The 16,696-nt window shown below is 47.0% G+C and overlaps 1 protein-coding gene across 3 annotated transcripts in view; it reads right to left on the reverse strand.

Moving 5' to 3' along the window:
- The window catches only part of TRAF7 (TNF receptor associated factor 7), an 89,258-nt gene that overhangs the window by 8,786 nt on the left and 63,776 nt on the right, over positions 1-16,696 (reverse strand). For all 3 annotated transcript variants that reach the window (XM_087729092.1, XM_087729091.1, XM_087729093.1), the window contains 5 exons: positions 16,239-16,373; positions 9,751-9,968; positions 7,494-7,567; positions 5,840-5,888; positions 2,115-2,242 (listed from right to left, as the gene is read on the reverse strand). In XM_087729092.1, the coding sequence (XP_087585218.1) occupies positions 2,115-2,242; positions 5,840-5,888; positions 7,494-7,567; positions 9,751-9,968; positions 16,239-16,373 (604 nt within the window). The remainder of the gene's footprint in view (positions 1-2,114; positions 2,243-5,839; positions 5,889-7,493; positions 7,568-9,750; positions 9,969-16,238; positions 16,374-16,696) is intronic.

Raw genomic sequence — 16,696 nt, forward strand, 5'->3', positions numbered from 1 at the left:
AGAGGACAGCAGAAAAGTCCATGCATGGAGCATCCCAAAAGAGTTGATAAACAAGGGTTCCCTCATCATTCCGGTCCCCAATTATGACATACGTCACTTTAATTCTGAACAAACTACTGGTTTTAAAAGCAGCCGTTACCTAGCTAATTCTACAGCAACTGATGTTCAAATCTGAAAGGTTTTTTTTTAAAACAAATTTTCTCTTTGTTGCTTGGCAAACAGAAGCAAGCCGCTGGGTCTGAGTAGGGCAGGCTAAGCTCTTCCACGCAGGAGTTAAAAAGGCCCTTCCTCTGACTCTTTCTCCCTTGCTCATTTGGTAAAGTCAACTGGTGGGCTAACACGAAATCCTCTTAAGGGAAGTTCTATTCCTTACAATTTTTGGCAACATAATAGAAGTGGTTTGATATTAAGAGCACTGGTGGCACAGTGGTTAGAATGCAGAATTGCAGGGTGACTCTATTGACTGCCAGGAGTTCGATCCTGACCGGCTTAAGGTTGACTCAGCCTTCCATCCTTCCGAGGTCAGTAAAACAAGGACTCAGATTGCTGGGGGCAAATAGGCTGACACTGTAAACTGTTCAGAGTGTATACTTTTCTATAAAGCAATATGAAGCATCTAAGCGCTATTGCTATATTGCTTTTTTTCCTGGGATTCTTTTTTTCGGCTCTGTATACCGCCTTGGATTTCTAAGTGGTCTCCTATCCAAGTGTTAGCACTACTTAGATGTTTCATGATCGGCCAGGGTGATCTAAACTGCAGCCAATCCAAACACTGAAATGCTTTTACCTGCTCTGGCCTGGATATTCCTCCCCCTTCCCCAATGATTGCCAGGACTCCATACTTGTGGGCCAAACAGAAGGTTTCTGGGAAGACCAAAGACTTTTCTTTCTCCATATGTGCTCTGGGTTGAGAATACAGATCACATGTACAACAGCAATCCAGTCAGGTGTCAGAACTGCCTCCTCACTGTCAGCCTGCAATGAATCCTGGGGACAGCCTTGAAGGCCGGGCAAAGGCTTGGGGGGAAAGTGAAAGTAAACTGTGAGAACAGCTCTCTGTTGTTTCTCTGGGATAAGAATGATGACAGGTAGAGTGACGGTTTCCAAAACTTCTCTTTTAAACTTGATTGGCCAATGAGAGATACACACAAGGGGAAGGCACTAACGGGGGAAGAGTTAACTGGGGAGAATTGACAAATGAACTTTAGTTCTGGCTTTGCAATTGACTTCTAGTACCGACTTGTACTATGTTTCCCAAAAATAAGACATTTACTTTTCTTATTTTCTTTTCACCTCAAAATAAGTGCTTGGCCTTATTTTTGGGGAGGCCTTATTATTTTTGAGGTGCAGGTGGTGGCGAGCGTGGTCACTTCATGGCTGCTCCTGTGTTGCAATATTTTCGGGTAGGGCTTATTTTCAGGGTAGGGCTTATTTTAGCACATGCACTCAAAAGCCCAATTGGGATTATCCAGGGATGATTGTATGTGTGTGTGCGCGTGTATGTCTGTATGTGTGTGTGTGTGTGTGTGTGTGTGTATAACAAATATAACATATATATATATATGTATATGCATGCGCGTGTATGTATGTATGTATATTTATGTATGTGTGTGTGTGTATATATATATATATATATATATATATACACACACACACACACACACACACATACATATACATACATGCGCGCGCGCACACACACACACACACACACACATATATAATACATACATACATACATACATATTAAGGATGTACTGCTTCACAGTGCTTTTACAGTCCTCTCTAAGCGGTTTGCAGAGTCAACATGTTGCCCCCAACAATCTGGGTCCTCATTTTGCCCATCTCGGAAGGATGGAAAGCCGAGTCAACCTTGAGCCTGGTGAGATTCGAACTGCTGAATTGCAGTCAGCCGGCAGTCAGCAAAAAGTAGCCTGCAGAACTACACTCTAACCACTGTGCCACAGAAGATATACCTTTCTCAACCAATGGAAAGATAAGGATCATTTTTACTTAGAAGCCAAGTGGAGCCAGGTTTGACTGACACCTGGTTGAGACGTGAAGAGTCTGTGGAGTACCCCATGCAAAGGCTAAAGTAAGAACAAGTGCCTTGCCTTGATGGTTTTGTCAGAAGAGCCACTGAAGAGCAAGTCACCAATGGAATAGACGCAGAGGCACCAGACCGGGCCCTGGTGGCCAACAAAAGTGCCTTTGCACTTGAAAATCTGCTGCGGGTCGTAGGCTGAAAAGGAGGAGAAAAGAAAGCGTGTTAATGTACAAGCAGCCACAGCCCAAACCCTGACCCTTGGACTACTGTATTTTTGGAGTATAAGACGCTCTGAAGTATAAGACGCACCTAGCATTTGGGGAAGAAAAGAAGGGGGGGGGAAAACTGCCTCTGCCTCCCAGCAATTTGCCTCCTTGAAACAAACAGCAAACAGTATAGACAATATACACTGTTTGTGGTATATTTCTGTGCATGTGTGCCTGACCCATAGAAATAGCAAAGGATTGGAGAAATGTACATTATGGGAGTATATTAATGCCCGAAAGTCTTCTTAAATGTAGTCACACTAACTCCTCCCAATTATTTAAATAGATCTACTCCAAACGTGACTAAGTCAGGGTCTAATTAGACAACAGGACATTGTCTAATTTCAGACTATACTTGTACAGAAGCTGTTAAAATTGATATGACTTACTGGAACTATATGTTATTCTCTGCTATTTAAAAGAAGATAAAATAGCATTGGGCCTCTCTTCAGATCAAGCATTTATTTTAAAAAGCTTCTTCATTTTGTTGTCTAGAACAATAATAAAGCAGTCTTTTAAAAAATAAGTCTAATAATTTGAACATTCTATTGGCATTTATAGTTACTGACTTACCTCCTTGCAGCAAACAGCCTGATTAGCACAAGAAAAAAAAATCTGCCTCTGCCTCCAAGCAATTTGCCTCAGAGCAGCAAAGAGCAAGTTTCACTTTCAATTTCAGCATGGGTCTCTCGATCATCAGCTGTTTCAGGCTGCAGGGATTTCCATAGCCTATTGCTTCCTCAACAAGACCTGTTTCCCCTGTTTGCTGCAAGGAGGTAAATTGCTGGGAGGCAGAGGCCAAAGGGTGGGGCTGGTGGGTGGGTGAGTCTACATTCAGTGTTTAAGACGCACCCAAATTTTCACCCTCTTTTAGGAGGTAAAAAGGTGCCTCTTATACTTCGAAAAATACGGTAGGTGTGGAATCTGGTTCCTTGGCCATGTCCTTGTAGGTGGGAGAGAAGCAATCAAGGATGGGTGGCTCAAAGCGAAGGACTAACCAGCTCAGCATCTTTTTCCCAAGAAAGAATGCAGCAAACTTGCAACTCTAACTCCAAGGTGCTCAGCCACTAAACAAAGATATTCTACGTATCTATCAGCACTTACAGTGATGCAGGTAGTCCTCGACTTACGACCATCATTGAGCCTCTGATTTTGTTGTTCAGTGAAACATTTGTTGTAGATTTTGCCCCATTTTATGACCTTTCGTGCTACAGTTAAGTGAATCACTGCAGTTGTTAAGTTAGTAACATAGTTATTAAGTGAATCTGAGTTTCCCCATTGTTTATGCTTGTCAAAGTTTGCAAAAGGGGATCATGTGACCCCAGGACACTGCAACCGTCATAAATGTGAACCAGTTGCCAAGCATCTGAATTTTTTTGGGAACTAAATTTTTTTATTTTTCCCTTTCAAATTCATTCACAAATATACATTCTTATAATTGCTATTTAACATTTGTCTATTCATCATTAATCTCTATAATTATTTTTACAAATATAGAGAATCCAGTTTGGGTCACTTTCTTGCCACCCCATGCCTCCATCTTATTTTACAACAACCTTACTCCTTCCATTTTCTCAACCTCCCTTCTCTACCTTCTTCTTTCCTCCTCTCCTCTTTTCTTCTTCCCCTCTCTTTCCCCCCTCCTCCTCCTCCTTCTTACCCTCTCTCCCACTCTTAATTCTCCACCCTTACTTCCTCTGCTTTACCCTTTCTTCCTTTTCCCTCATCTCATCAAGCATCTGAATTTTGATCACATGACCATGGGGATGCTGCAAAGGTCGTACCCTAAGTCACTTCTTTTGGTGCTGTAGGTAACTTTGAAAGGTCACTAAATCAACGGTTTTAAGTCGAGAACTACCTGCATTCAATTAGATCCAAGACTCTAATCAGGACAGGAAGACAAAAATGCCTCTAGAACACAGATGTCAAACTCACAGCGTCACATTGCTGTCATGTGACATTTTGTGATGCTTTTCCCATTCGCAGAGCTGGGGTGGGCGTGGCCTGCTCGTGATGCATTCGGCCTGCGAGTCGCCAGTTTGAGTCCCCTGCTCTAGAAGGGCTGCTGATCCTGTTGATGACCCTTTAAGGTGCTCCTTGACAGAGGATCAAATTACCAGAAGAACTGCCTCTTCCCAATTACATCTGCCCACTCCACTGGGACAGGCAGGAGGGATACCATATACGGCTATGGAAGTTCTTTCTCCAAGGGAACATCACCTTTTACAATCTAGGTGGTCTGCATTTTCTGCTGCCCCCCCCCCCCCCAAGGTGTGATTAGCCCCATCTCTGCCAGCTTTTTGGAAAGCTTTTAAAACATACTTTTTTTCACCAGCCTTGGCGATCCCAATGCATGAGGTTAAGTGATGCATGTTTGTTTGTTCTGCTTTCTTAGAATTGTGTTTATTTTCTTTCTTGGGATTACCGTATAGTTTACAGAGTATAAGACGCACCAAGATTTTGAAGAGGTAAATTTTAAAAAAAGTTTTTGCACTCTGCAGACCTCCCAAACTCTCTGCACACCTCATTTTTTGTGAAAAACGGGGCATGCAGAGAGTTTGAGAGGCCTGCAAAGTGTTCGGGGGGGGGGGGAGCAAAAAAGGCCATCTTTTCGCTTGTTTTTACCCGCCCCAAGCCCCAAGAGCACTATGCAGGCCTCCCAAACCCTCTGCATGTCCATTTTTGTGAAGGGGGCAGCGTTTCAGGAGGCCAAAAATGCTGTGTTCTGTGCATAAGATGCATCCAGATTTTCACCCTGGGGGGGGGGGAGTGAGTGGTGAGAAGATGACTCTTATACGCCGAAAAATAAGTTATGTTTATTTTATGCTTATTTCATTTATCTTTTGACTGTTTTTAATGTTCTGTGGAGTTTTCGACTCTGTTATGTTGTACGTCATCAGAGCCACGTGCTTGTGAAATGGGTGACTATGTGAATATGCTAAATAAATAAATAACCCTAAACCAGGTGGCCCCTGAATCAGATCTGGAACCCTTGCTTTGTTTGAAAAGCAAGTAAGAGCAGGGCAGGCAGAATAATCCAGATTTTAAAAAATGGAGGATCCCAGAGTCAGGGAAAATGGTATTTTCAAGCAAAATACTTAAAGCGCTTTTTAAGCTGCTTTGACTCATACAGCCCCACCAGCGAAAGAAAAGGTGGCCAGAAACAAAAGTATGATCAACTTATGGTTAAATAAGTGGGAGAAAAGGTCAATCATACACTCTGAAACAATAATTCTTTGAATTATTTTCCAGTCTTTGGGATGAAGGAAAAAACTGGAAAACTGGAAGACGTTACATAATCTTATCTTCGCCTCAGATGATTCAGTGAAATTATTTATTTTGCTTGCTATATTTCCCAACACAAAGATGTTCTTACTGAAGAGGAAGGAAAAAACCCCAAACCCCAAATGTCTACGTAGTTCTCATTCTGAAAGCAGAACTTCTGAGTCAGTCATTAGAAGTTTTACATGATAAAGAAGAAAAGCTTCCCAGAAGGTCAAGGAGAAAGGAAAAGTAAGATACTCACAGCCCAGAATCCCCATGTTCAGCCGGGCATTGATATGAGACAGTTCATCCTGCAGAGAGAAAGAAGGCACAGGATAAAGGCCAATTTTGTTGTATTTAAGTACAATGACAATAAAGATTATACTTCTAAAAAAAGGGGGGGGAATGCTAATTGTGGCACTGAGGCACGGCAGGAGTAGAAATCCTCTGCTCTGCTTGACAGACGGAGGACAAAATAAGCTTTATTGTCATCTTTTACTGTGAGCCCACCAGCCCCACATTAAAAATGAAATTCCGTTGCCCGCTCTCAAAAGAAAGTATATTTATCTACTCATACACATATCCAGAGAACCTTTGCTCAAGAAAATGGTGCTAAAGGCGGGATCGCTGGAATGCCACCCCGAGACCCCATCAGAAAAAGTAAATAAGCAAGGGCAACAATGGACAGGAGGGAGGATGAGGAGGGAAAGAAAAGGTAAAGCAGAGGAAGCAAGGGAGGGGAAGTAAGAGTAGGAGAGAGTAAGAAGGAGAAGAGAGGAGAAGTGACACAAACAGAGGAGAAGAAGAAAAGAGGAAGGAGAGGAGGAAAGAAGAAGGCAGAGAAGGGAGGTAGAGAAGACGGAAAGAGCAGGATTGTTGGAAAATAAGATGGAGACACGGGGTGGCCAGAAAGTGACCCAAACTGGATTCTCTATATTTGTCGAAAATAGTGATAAATGTTAATGGTTAACAGATAAATGTGAATAGTACATATAGGAATGTATTTTTGGGAATGTATTTGAAAGGAAAAAATAAAAAACTTTTTTTTTTTAAAAAAAGAAAGAACTATTAGTCCCAACTTGCATGTATTGGGGCTGCCTGTCAATCAGAAAATGAAGAATCCAGTTGCACAAAGGAGTATTAAAAGCCTAAAAGGCCCAGCTGGTCTACTAAATGCTGAGAAATGACTGAGTTAAAGGCCGAACTGAAGTCGAGAAGCAGGAGTCATTTTTTTTAGCCCCAAGCCACCGTAACGGAGAGCGAGTGCCCACAGCCCGAACCGTGACTGACAGGGGCACTGGGCAAGGAGCACTTGGATCTGAAGTTGTTCTGTAAGCCATGGCTTCTGGAACCGTGCTGCGTGCCATTGTTTGAACTATAATTTAGTGAACAAATGAAGAGCTGTATTCACACCGCAAATGAAATTCCAAAGCACCAGGGGGCAGGACAAGACACAATAGATGGAGAAGCAACCTGCAATTAAGGAGAAACTTCCCAACAGTGAGGACAATTCACCAGTGGAACAGAAGCCTTCAGAAATTGTGGGTGCTTCAACACTGGATGATGAGACTGGACAGCCACTAATCTGAAATGGAATAGGTTCTCCTGTCTGAGCAAGGGGTCCAGTTGCCTCTTGAAAAAAGCATCTTTCGGAACCGACAACCTCTTTCCTAAACAATATACAAGCACCTATTAAATATCCTATTGGATATTTATAGATAACTGGGAAATTGGGGGGTGGGGTGGGTGGGGGGGTGGGCCAACAATTATTTTGTACTGTTTGTGTAGGGAAACCTCAGATTCGGTTTATGCTACTTCTGTAACCACTGACACTTCAGTAAAGAATACTCTTGGCAAAACTAAAGGGCCAGGAATCTTTCTTTGCTAGATGACCAAGTGGGACGGTCGACACTCACGTTGAGCATGGAGGCATCTCGCCGGAACTCCATCAGATCTTCGCTCAGCTTGCTCTGGTTCTCATCCAGCACATCTGAATGATGAGAGTTAGGAAAACGGGACACGTGACTTCTGGTTGCAAACGCAAATAAATTGGCCTCACATCCAAACTAACTCCAATCCATTTTTGTCTCTTGCTCCAGACAAATTCTGCTGAAAGCTCATGCTTGCCTCCCGCCGACCAGCTTTTGGGTCTTTACTGTGCATGCACAGGGGGACAGGGCGCATGAGGGTGATACATGTGCGAAGGGCAGGGGTTCACACGTGCATCAGGGGTGGGTTCCTGCCAATTCTAAGCTCTTCTACAGAAGAGGTTCCACAAATCTACAGTGCTGTTTAGAAACGGTTCCAGCTTCCTCCTCCCACCCGTCTGCACATCATCAAGATGAAGAGCAAGAGGAGGAATTCTGGGAGTTGAAGTCCACAAGTCTTAAAGCTGTCAAGTTTGAACACCCCTGGGTTTTTTTTTCTAAAGGGTTAGGGGTGCAAGGGTCTTGTAACTTGACAGTTTTAAGACTTGCGTGCTTCAAATGCCAGAGTTTCTGAGCCAACATTTTTGTTGCTAAGCAAGAGCGTTGTTGTGAGCTTCACCACATTTTACAAGTTGGCCACGCCCACCCAGTCACACGACTGCCAACCCACTCCCACTCAGTCACATGGCCAGAAAGCCGCTCCCACTCAGTCACATGGCCAGAAAGCCACTCCCACCCAGTCACATGGCCGGCAAGCCACTCCCACCCAGTCACATGGCCGGCAAGCCACTCCCACCAAGTCACATGGCCGGCAAGCCATTTCCACCCAGTCACATGGCCGGCAAGCCACCCCCACAAAGCAGGCCACACCTACAGAAGAGGTTCTAAAATTTTTTGAAACCCACCACTGGTGTGCATGCATGGGGGAGGGGGAATGTGGGGGGATGCAGCACCCTCCCCACAGCCTGTTTCTGGTCCCAGGAGGCTGCTGGGAAGCCCACTAGGCACAAAACGGGCATGGAGGGGGATTGTACGCGCATGTGCGGGGGAGTACACACATGTACAGGGCAGAGGTGGATTGCTGCTGGTTTTACTACTGGTTTGCTTTGCGCCACGTATGTGTGCGCAGTTCAATGTAAATTGTTCTTCGTGCATGTGCAGAACAATTTACAGTGAACTGTGCATGTGCGCACACTACTGAAAACAACATGCCGGCAGCGACAACCATGGAAGCGGTTTGGGGGCATGGTGAGCTGGGTCACTGCCAGTTCTGCCACCCAGGCCTATATGCCACTACCTGTTCAGACAAACTGGGCCGAACTGGGAGTAACCCATGTCTGATGCGGGCGTGTGAGGGGTGGTGTCGCATTGTATTATGGGTTATGGCTTTCGGAACGCAACAACAAAAAGGTTACCCATCACTGTCCTAGAGTCTCTGTTCTCTTGAGCCTCAATGTCATTTTATAAGCAAGTACAAGAATATCTAAAAGAACTGAGTTAAGATTGGATGTTCCTTACACAGATGTAAGGATCACTCAGGAAATGTTGTGCCCCAAGCCCTGCGCCCCCTGTTCTCGTTTCTCCTCCCCAGGAAGCCTGGCCCTCTGCCCACCCGCTAGCAGCATCTCCACACTGGCCCCGTCAGGAGTCAAGCCCACGGGGCTCCTGCCCATAAGCTGCTCAAAGGAAACAACTCTCCAGCCTTGGGAGGGTCAGAAAACTCCTCCTGAAAAGGAAACTGTCCAAAAGGTCTAGCTAGGACGATCAGCAACAGGACATATATTTGACTTTCTTGGCTATTCTGGAGCCCCCAGTTAATTAATTAATTATTCCCCTCCCTCTTTCCATTTTGAATTAGAATTGTGTATGAACAATTTTGGTCCCTAGGAGCTGTGTCAGATTTTCTTTCTTACAGGGGGTGGGACTAGGTGGATCTTGTAAAAAAGCAGAAGGCGGATTCTTCCAAGAAACCGCAACTCAGAGCAAAATGGGTTGTTCCAGAATTCCTCCTCTTCCTCCTTCATAGGGCTGAGACGGACTGGTTTGAGCGGCTTCATGTCTAAGGTGGGACTAGAACTCTCAGCCTCCTGGTTTCTAGCCTGATACCTTAAGCTCTGCACCAAACCGCCTCCCAAGATATTATAGAAATGTATCAGGAGAAGGAGAAAGCAACTCTGGAAAAGAGAGGGGGGGAGATTAGGTGGGTCACCTAGGCAGAGCTACCTGCTTTCTTGTAGAGACTCACCAAATTTCAGTTCCAAATTCTTCTCCAGCTGGTCTATCTTCTCGGAAAGCTTGCCCAGCATGGAGCGCAGGAAGGCGATCTCCTGGTCCTTCTGAGCCATGGCCACTTGCATCTCATGGAAGCGATCATCCGTCTGCTGGAGGAACTCCTTCAGACCCTCAAATTTGCACATTTCCAGGTGAGTCTCGTAGGTATCCTGGTTTCCTATGAATGTACACCTGGCAGAGAGGAAGCAAGTTATTCAGGATGAGAAGCTCCTCTTCAAAACTGTGATTTTACCTATTATGATCTGTGCTCACATCAGAGTGAGCTCTAATTTGTTCCACTGCGCTAGACCTGGGGTGCGACACCTGGAAAAAATGCGTCATCCTTCACTTAATCATCCAAGGAAAGATTGAAGGCAAAGGAGGCCCAGGCAGAAGAAGAACATCAGGGCTTCAAAATCTAAGGGACTGGTTTGAATAAAACTCAACAGCGCTTTTTCGTGCGACTGTTGATAAAAACAGGATCACCAACGTCTGATGACAGATATAGCACAAGAAGAAGACCTGCACTAGAACAATTTTTCAGGCCAAGGTTTGCACCTGGCCTCTGAGCAACTCAGATCCACATTCGACAACTAGCTGATAGCAGGAAAACCCACAGACACAACATGGCCAAATAATGCCCATTTTTAAGACTGATGTTTAAAGCAAAATGGAGAGAAATGACCGTTGTCTTACCTGAACGGTCCTTCTATGGGTGCTGCGAAGGGAATCCAATCATGGGTTAACTTAGCCCTCTAGCCTTGAGACTGAGTATGCAAATTTCAAAGTCACGCCTCCTCTGACTGGACTTCCGTTTCCATTCAGTTCTCGTACGAAGTCCACCGAAGGAACAATATGTCAATTGTCAATCAAGCCGCAGGCCATCCGGCACTACCTAGTCGAGTCCAGTCAGAATAAGAAAGTCACAGAGTCACGATCAAAATGGAGCCCTGACCAGCCGAAACTGCGGGCGGGTTTGGATTCCCTTCGCAGCACCCATAGAAGGACCGTTCAGGTAAGACAACGGTCATTCTCCTGTGTGCTGCTCCGGGAATCCAATCATGGGATATGCCAAAGCAATTAAGTCCCAGGGCGGGAGCTAGGCTGGTCAGGCTCCTCCGCAGACGGAAGGACCCTTTGCAACACTCTCCGCCCAAAGGACGCCTCAGCCGAGGCAAAGACATCAATCTTGTAGTGGCGAATAAAAGGTGAGGGCGACGCCCAGGTGGCCGCCCTGCAAATCTCTTCTACAGACGCTTGCGTCGCCCAGGCCGCTGTGGTGGCCGCACTCCTGGTGGAATGAGGAGTGATCCGCCTTGGAACCGGTCTGGAGTGGGTGTCATACGCCAACGCAATGCAAGCTTTCAACCATCGGCCGATGGTGTGGGAGGACACCTTCTGTCTCATTGAAGACGGCTGGAAGGAGACGAACAGAGCCTCTGATCGTCGGAACGATGCAGTGCGTTTCACATAGCGACGAAGAGCCCTGCGAACATCCAGATGGTGCCACTGGCGTTCCTGCGGATGAGACGGGTGAGGATAAAAGTCCGGCAGGACAAGTTCCTGAGTCCTGTGAAACAACGAGTTTATCTTTGGAAGAAAGGTCGGATCCAAACGAAGCACCACCTTGTTCGGGTGGAAGATGCAAAGATCCGCACGAACAGAAAGGGCTGCTAGCTCTGACACCCTCCTGGCCGATGTTATGGCCACCAGAAAAGCCGTCTTGAGCGTCAATAATCGGAGGCTGATGGAATGGAGAGGTTCAAAGGGGGAAGCTGTTAGGGCCCTGAGAACCAAGGTCAAATCCCACGTGGGATAACGGTGTACCGTCGGCGGTCGTAAGTTGGAAGCACCCTTAAGGAAGGTCCGAACCCGCGAGTGCTGAGATAAGGAGCGGCCTTGGCCACCCCCGACCACCGTCGACAAGGCTGTGACCTGACGGCGAAGCGTGTTTGGCGCCAACCCTTTGTTGAGGCCAGACTGCAAGAAATCCAGAACTTGGGGCACCGAGGCCTTGATGGGATCGACCCCGGTGCGCCGGCACCACCGACAGAAGGCCTGCCAGGTAGCCTCGTAAATACGGGTAGTTGACGGGCGACGGGCCGCTTGAATGGTAGAAATGACTTCATCCGAATAGTGAAGCGCCGCTAGCATCGCCCGCTCACGTGCCACACGGCTAACTGCAACAGCTGAGGGCTCGGGTGCAGGAGAGCCCCTTGGTTGAGCTGAATCCGGTCGTCCGGAATCCTCCAAGGACGCGAAACGGACAGATGGACGAGGTCTGCGTACCAGGGACGTCTGGGCCACATCGGAGCGACCAGCAGTACTTCCGCCTGTTCCGCCAAGATCTTCTGAATGACCGACGGAAGGATCGGGAGAGGAGGAAAGGCATAAAGAAGGCCGGCCGGCCACCGACTGCGTAGAGCATCTACTCCCTCCGCCCCCGGAGTCTGGTATCGGGAGTAAAACCGGGGAAGCTGCGCGTTGTGCGGGTGAGCAAACAGATCCACCTCGGGTAGGCCGAAGCGGCGAGAGAGTTCCTGGAAGAGAATGGGGTGGAGCTGCCATTCCCCCTGATCCACAGTCGCTCTGCTCAGCCAGTCCGCCTGAGTGTTGGCTTCGCCCGAGATGTGCTCCGCCCGAATCGATGAGAGTCTGGGCTCCGCCCAAGGGAACAACCTTTCCGCTTCCAGCATCAGAGCTCTGGACTGTGTTCCCCCTTGGCGGTTGATGTGGGCCTTGGAGGCCACATTGTCGGTCAAAATTAACACATGGCAATGAGATACAATGTCCCGAAACTCCAGGAGAGCTAGACGGATGGCCCGCAACTCCAGCCAGTTTATGCTGTTCGTCAGCTCCTGATCTGACCAGCGACCTTGGGCCACTCTGTCCAGGGCATGGGCCCCCCATCCAAATAAACTGGCGTCCGTTGTAACTTGAACGCGGTCCGGCTCCTTGAATGGACATCCCCGGAGGAGCCTGGACGACATCCACCAATGCAGGGACCACCTGGCCTTGCCCGGAAGCTGCACCTTGATGTGGGAATGACTGGTATGCGCTCTCTGGAAGGGCAGCAGAAACCACTGGGTTGTCTCAGCCAAACTAAGGAAGTCCTATTAAAGAAGGAAGCTGCAGTAGCGGAACGCAAGGCCCACACCGCTGCCTGATGAGTTTTACGAATGACCGATTCGGCCTTGCGGTCCTCGGCCTTCAATCCTTCTGAAATTTCAGAAGGAATTAACGCCGGTGAAGCAAGAGCAGTAATGGGAGCATCCACCGTGGGAAACTGGAGGAGTGCCTCCAACTCTGGGGAAGATGTGTAAAGTTTCCTATCTCCAGACCCTGGAGGCTTAACTGCGGTCGGCTCATCCCACTGCTTCTGGATTAAATCAAGAAAAAGCTTGGGAGATGGGATAAAATCCTGTAAGGCCACCTGCTCAGCAAAGAGCCGCTCGGTGGCATCCAGGCCCACAGCAGCACTTTCTCCAGAAACCGCCTCCCCCATGTGGGCGGTAGTCTTGGCCTTATACAGCAGAGACTTGAAAAGAGTGTGCCTGAAGAGCCCAGGGGCAGTAGGCTGATCCATAGGTAGGCCCTCATCACCAGAAAAATCCCTATCCGGGATTTCACCTTCCTCCACTAAAGGAGATTGTGCACTAAACACAGAGGGGAAAGGGGAAGGAGGATCCGTTTGCAGGATGGAAGAATCCCCTTGCAGTGCCTGAGGAGCTAGGCCCGAGTAGGCCATAGTAGGCCTGGGATCTACGCATTAATTCCGCATCCACCCCTCTGGAAATAGCCTCTGAGATCATGCTGTAAAAATCAGCAGGAAGGCCCAAATCCTGGCCCTCCAGAGGCCTGAGGCCTGCAGCTGTGGGGATGAATGTGGCAGAAGGCCCAGCGCGTGGAGGCGAACGAAGAGAAGCCCCACTAGCCTCAGAAATAATTGGGGGAGATTGAGGCCCGAAAACCCCTACCTCAGGAAGAGGGGCCTGGGGAAGCTGAATATCAGGGGACCAACCCTGCTCAACGACTCGCACCGGAGAAACAGGCTGCTGAATCAGAACCAGAGGGGAACAAATGGGAGCCCCAGATGCCTTGGGGGGAGCCTTGGCCTTATCTTTGCGCTTGTGCGACTTATCCCGAACAGTAGATGAGGCTCGAGGCCTGCTACTGGAAGCCCTGGTCGTGGCCTTGCTAGGCAGGAAACTCTATACCGTTTCAGACAAATGACTATCCAACATCTTCTTAAAGACTTCCAGTGTTGGGGCATTCACAACTTCTAGAGGCAAGCTGTTCCATTGATTAATTGTCCTAGCTATCAGAAAATTTCTCCTCAGTTCTAAGTTGCTTCTCTCTTTGATTAGTTTCCACCTATTGCTTGTTCTGCCCTCAGGTGGTTTGGAGAATAATTTGACTCCCTCTTCTTTGGGGCAGCCCCTGAGACATCGGAAGACTGCTATCATGTCTCCCCTGGTCCTTCTTTTCATAAGACTAGACATACACGGTTCCTGCAACCGTTCTTCATATGTTTTAGCCTCCAATCCCCTAATCCTCTTTGTTGCTCTTCTCTGCATTCTTTCTAGAGTTTCCACATCTTTTTTACATTGTGGCGACCAAAACTGAATGCCTTATTCCAAGTGTGGCCTTACCAAGGCCTTATAAAGTGGTATTAGCACTTCACGTGATCTTGATTCTATCCCTCTGTTTATGCAGCCTAGAACTGTGTTGGCTTTTTTGGCAGCTGCTGCACACTGCTGGCTCATATTTAAATGGTTGTCCACTAAGACTCCAAGATCCATCTCACAGTTACTACTTCTCTGTTAGTAAAGACTTGGTCTAGGATAGCAGACCTAATCTTTATCTCTTGTTCTTTCACTTTCTGACAAATGAAGCTGTCGGCAAATTGGTTCGGGATTAACTTTTTGGCAGAGGACGATTTCCAGCAGATGTCAGAATTGTTGAAAATTCCTATTGTTGCTTTGATCATCTGACACAAAAATCCTCATCCATATTTTTTTGCCTCTCCAGGCAGCTTGTAATAACAATGATATCGTTTTAGTTTGACTCTATTTTTATTTCCACCCAGAATCTCTCAACGGGATTTCCGTGATACAATTGTGAACTTGTGCACGGGCATTTTTTAATCTACAGCACAACGCCCTCCTCCTTCCATTAACTTTGTTCTTCTTTCTAAATCTGATTTTCTTGGACTTCATTGAGCTGTGATGACTTGAGTGATCCCTGCTTGCTTCCATGAAATTGAGCCAGGCTGCCACAGGCGTCACCTAGAATGAGCCTGCCTGCTAAAAAGCAGTGTCAACCCTAAGGGTGTTTGGATTTTTCCACTTTCTTCTCCCTGTTCTCTGGCATTCCTATTCCTCTTTTTTTTCCCCTGAGGAAGTTTATTTGTTGTATCCAAGAAGCTCTCATCTTCATGGTGGCACAGTGGTTGGAACTAAGTATTGCAGGCTAATTCTGCCGACTGTCAGCAGTTTGAGCCTAACAGTCTCATGACTTCAGCCTTCCATCTTTCCAAGGTCAGTAAAATGAGGACTCAGACTGTTGCAGGCAATAGGCTGACTCTGTAAAATTCCTTAGAGAGGGCTGGGAGGCATTATGCAGTGGAACATAAGTGCTATTTCTATCTTTTCTGATGCGTGGCAGTGTTTCTTTGCTCAAGTCCCTTTTCCAATTAGCCTGCAATTCCATCAGGGTAGTTTGGGTTGTCGTTAGACAGGGTGAGGATTAGGATCACCCTGAACTTCCTTGGCTGACTACGCTGGTTGGAATCTCTTCCCCCACCAAACGTTCAAGTTAAAATCCTCTTTTGCTCTATTTTGACTTGTTGAATGAGCATGCTCTCTTGGGAGCTGCCTTGCTTTCCTGATGCTGCTTGTCTTTTCACTGAACTGCAGCTGCTTAACTGCATATGTTTAGAGATAGAAGACATTAAACCAATGATTCCCAACCTTTTTTTAGCCATGCATCTCTAAAATCCTGGTCCTCCCCACCACCCCTCCGTGACATATAATTCTTTCTTTACTCAAAAAATGAACATATGGAGGAAGCCTAAAAGGCCATTAAATTGGTTAAACAAGTTTCAAACTGTCCCCATTAAAAAGCAAATTGCCCCCTGTGGGGCCTGGGCCCCACATTGGGAACCACTGCATTAACAGATATGCATCACATTTATTATGATTAAAACAAAACCAGCTTCTTATTTGAAGGAGCGTTCTAGAGATTAGATATTGCAGAACAGCCTAGAGCAGGGATGTCAAACTCGCGGCGCGCAGGCCAGATGGGTAATGCACTGGCCACGCCTACATTATGTGACGTGCCATCGTGAGTTTGACACCCCTGGACCAGAGCCAAGCATCACGGGAGCGAGGCCTGGGAAGCAACCCTTGGGGTGGGTAAAGAAGGGAAGACTCTCCCAGGAGGTTGTGGATCCCTGCTTACCCATATTTGGAGTGAGGGCACTTGATGTGCTCACACTCCTTCAGATGTGCCTCCAGGTTCATCTTGAGCAACGGAGGGCAACTGGGATTGTTGGGGCAGCGCACTGGCCGGTAGTCACAGCTGCCTTCATGGTCCCTAGATATAAAAGGAGGAATGTCAGAAGATGAGTTTCTCTCTCTCTCTCCTTCCCTCCCTCCCTCTCTCACACACACCTTACTGGATTACTATTCTTTGGCAAAGGAACCAGATATTTTTCTACAGTGGCATCAGGGAAGCCCTCTGGACATTTCCCTCTTTAGATAACTTGAGGGCAGCTGGCCATTCCCAGAGTTACCATAAAACCCAGTACCAATATTTGAGTTGGTGAGATTTTTACAAACACCTTGGGAGTGCACTCACACAAAATGGATGATTTTGTCAGCAGGGTGAAAAACAAAAGCCACATTTTTACTGAAATG

The sequence above is a fragment of the Thamnophis sirtalis genome, unplaced genomic scaffold (genome assembly GCF_051295495.1).
Source record: "Thamnophis sirtalis isolate CommonGarterSnake01/CBP01778 unplaced genomic scaffold, rThaSir2_p1.2 scaffold_14, whole genome shotgun sequence".
NCBI classification, from domain to species: Eukaryota; Metazoa; Chordata; class Lepidosauria; order Squamata; family Natricidae; genus Thamnophis; species Thamnophis sirtalis.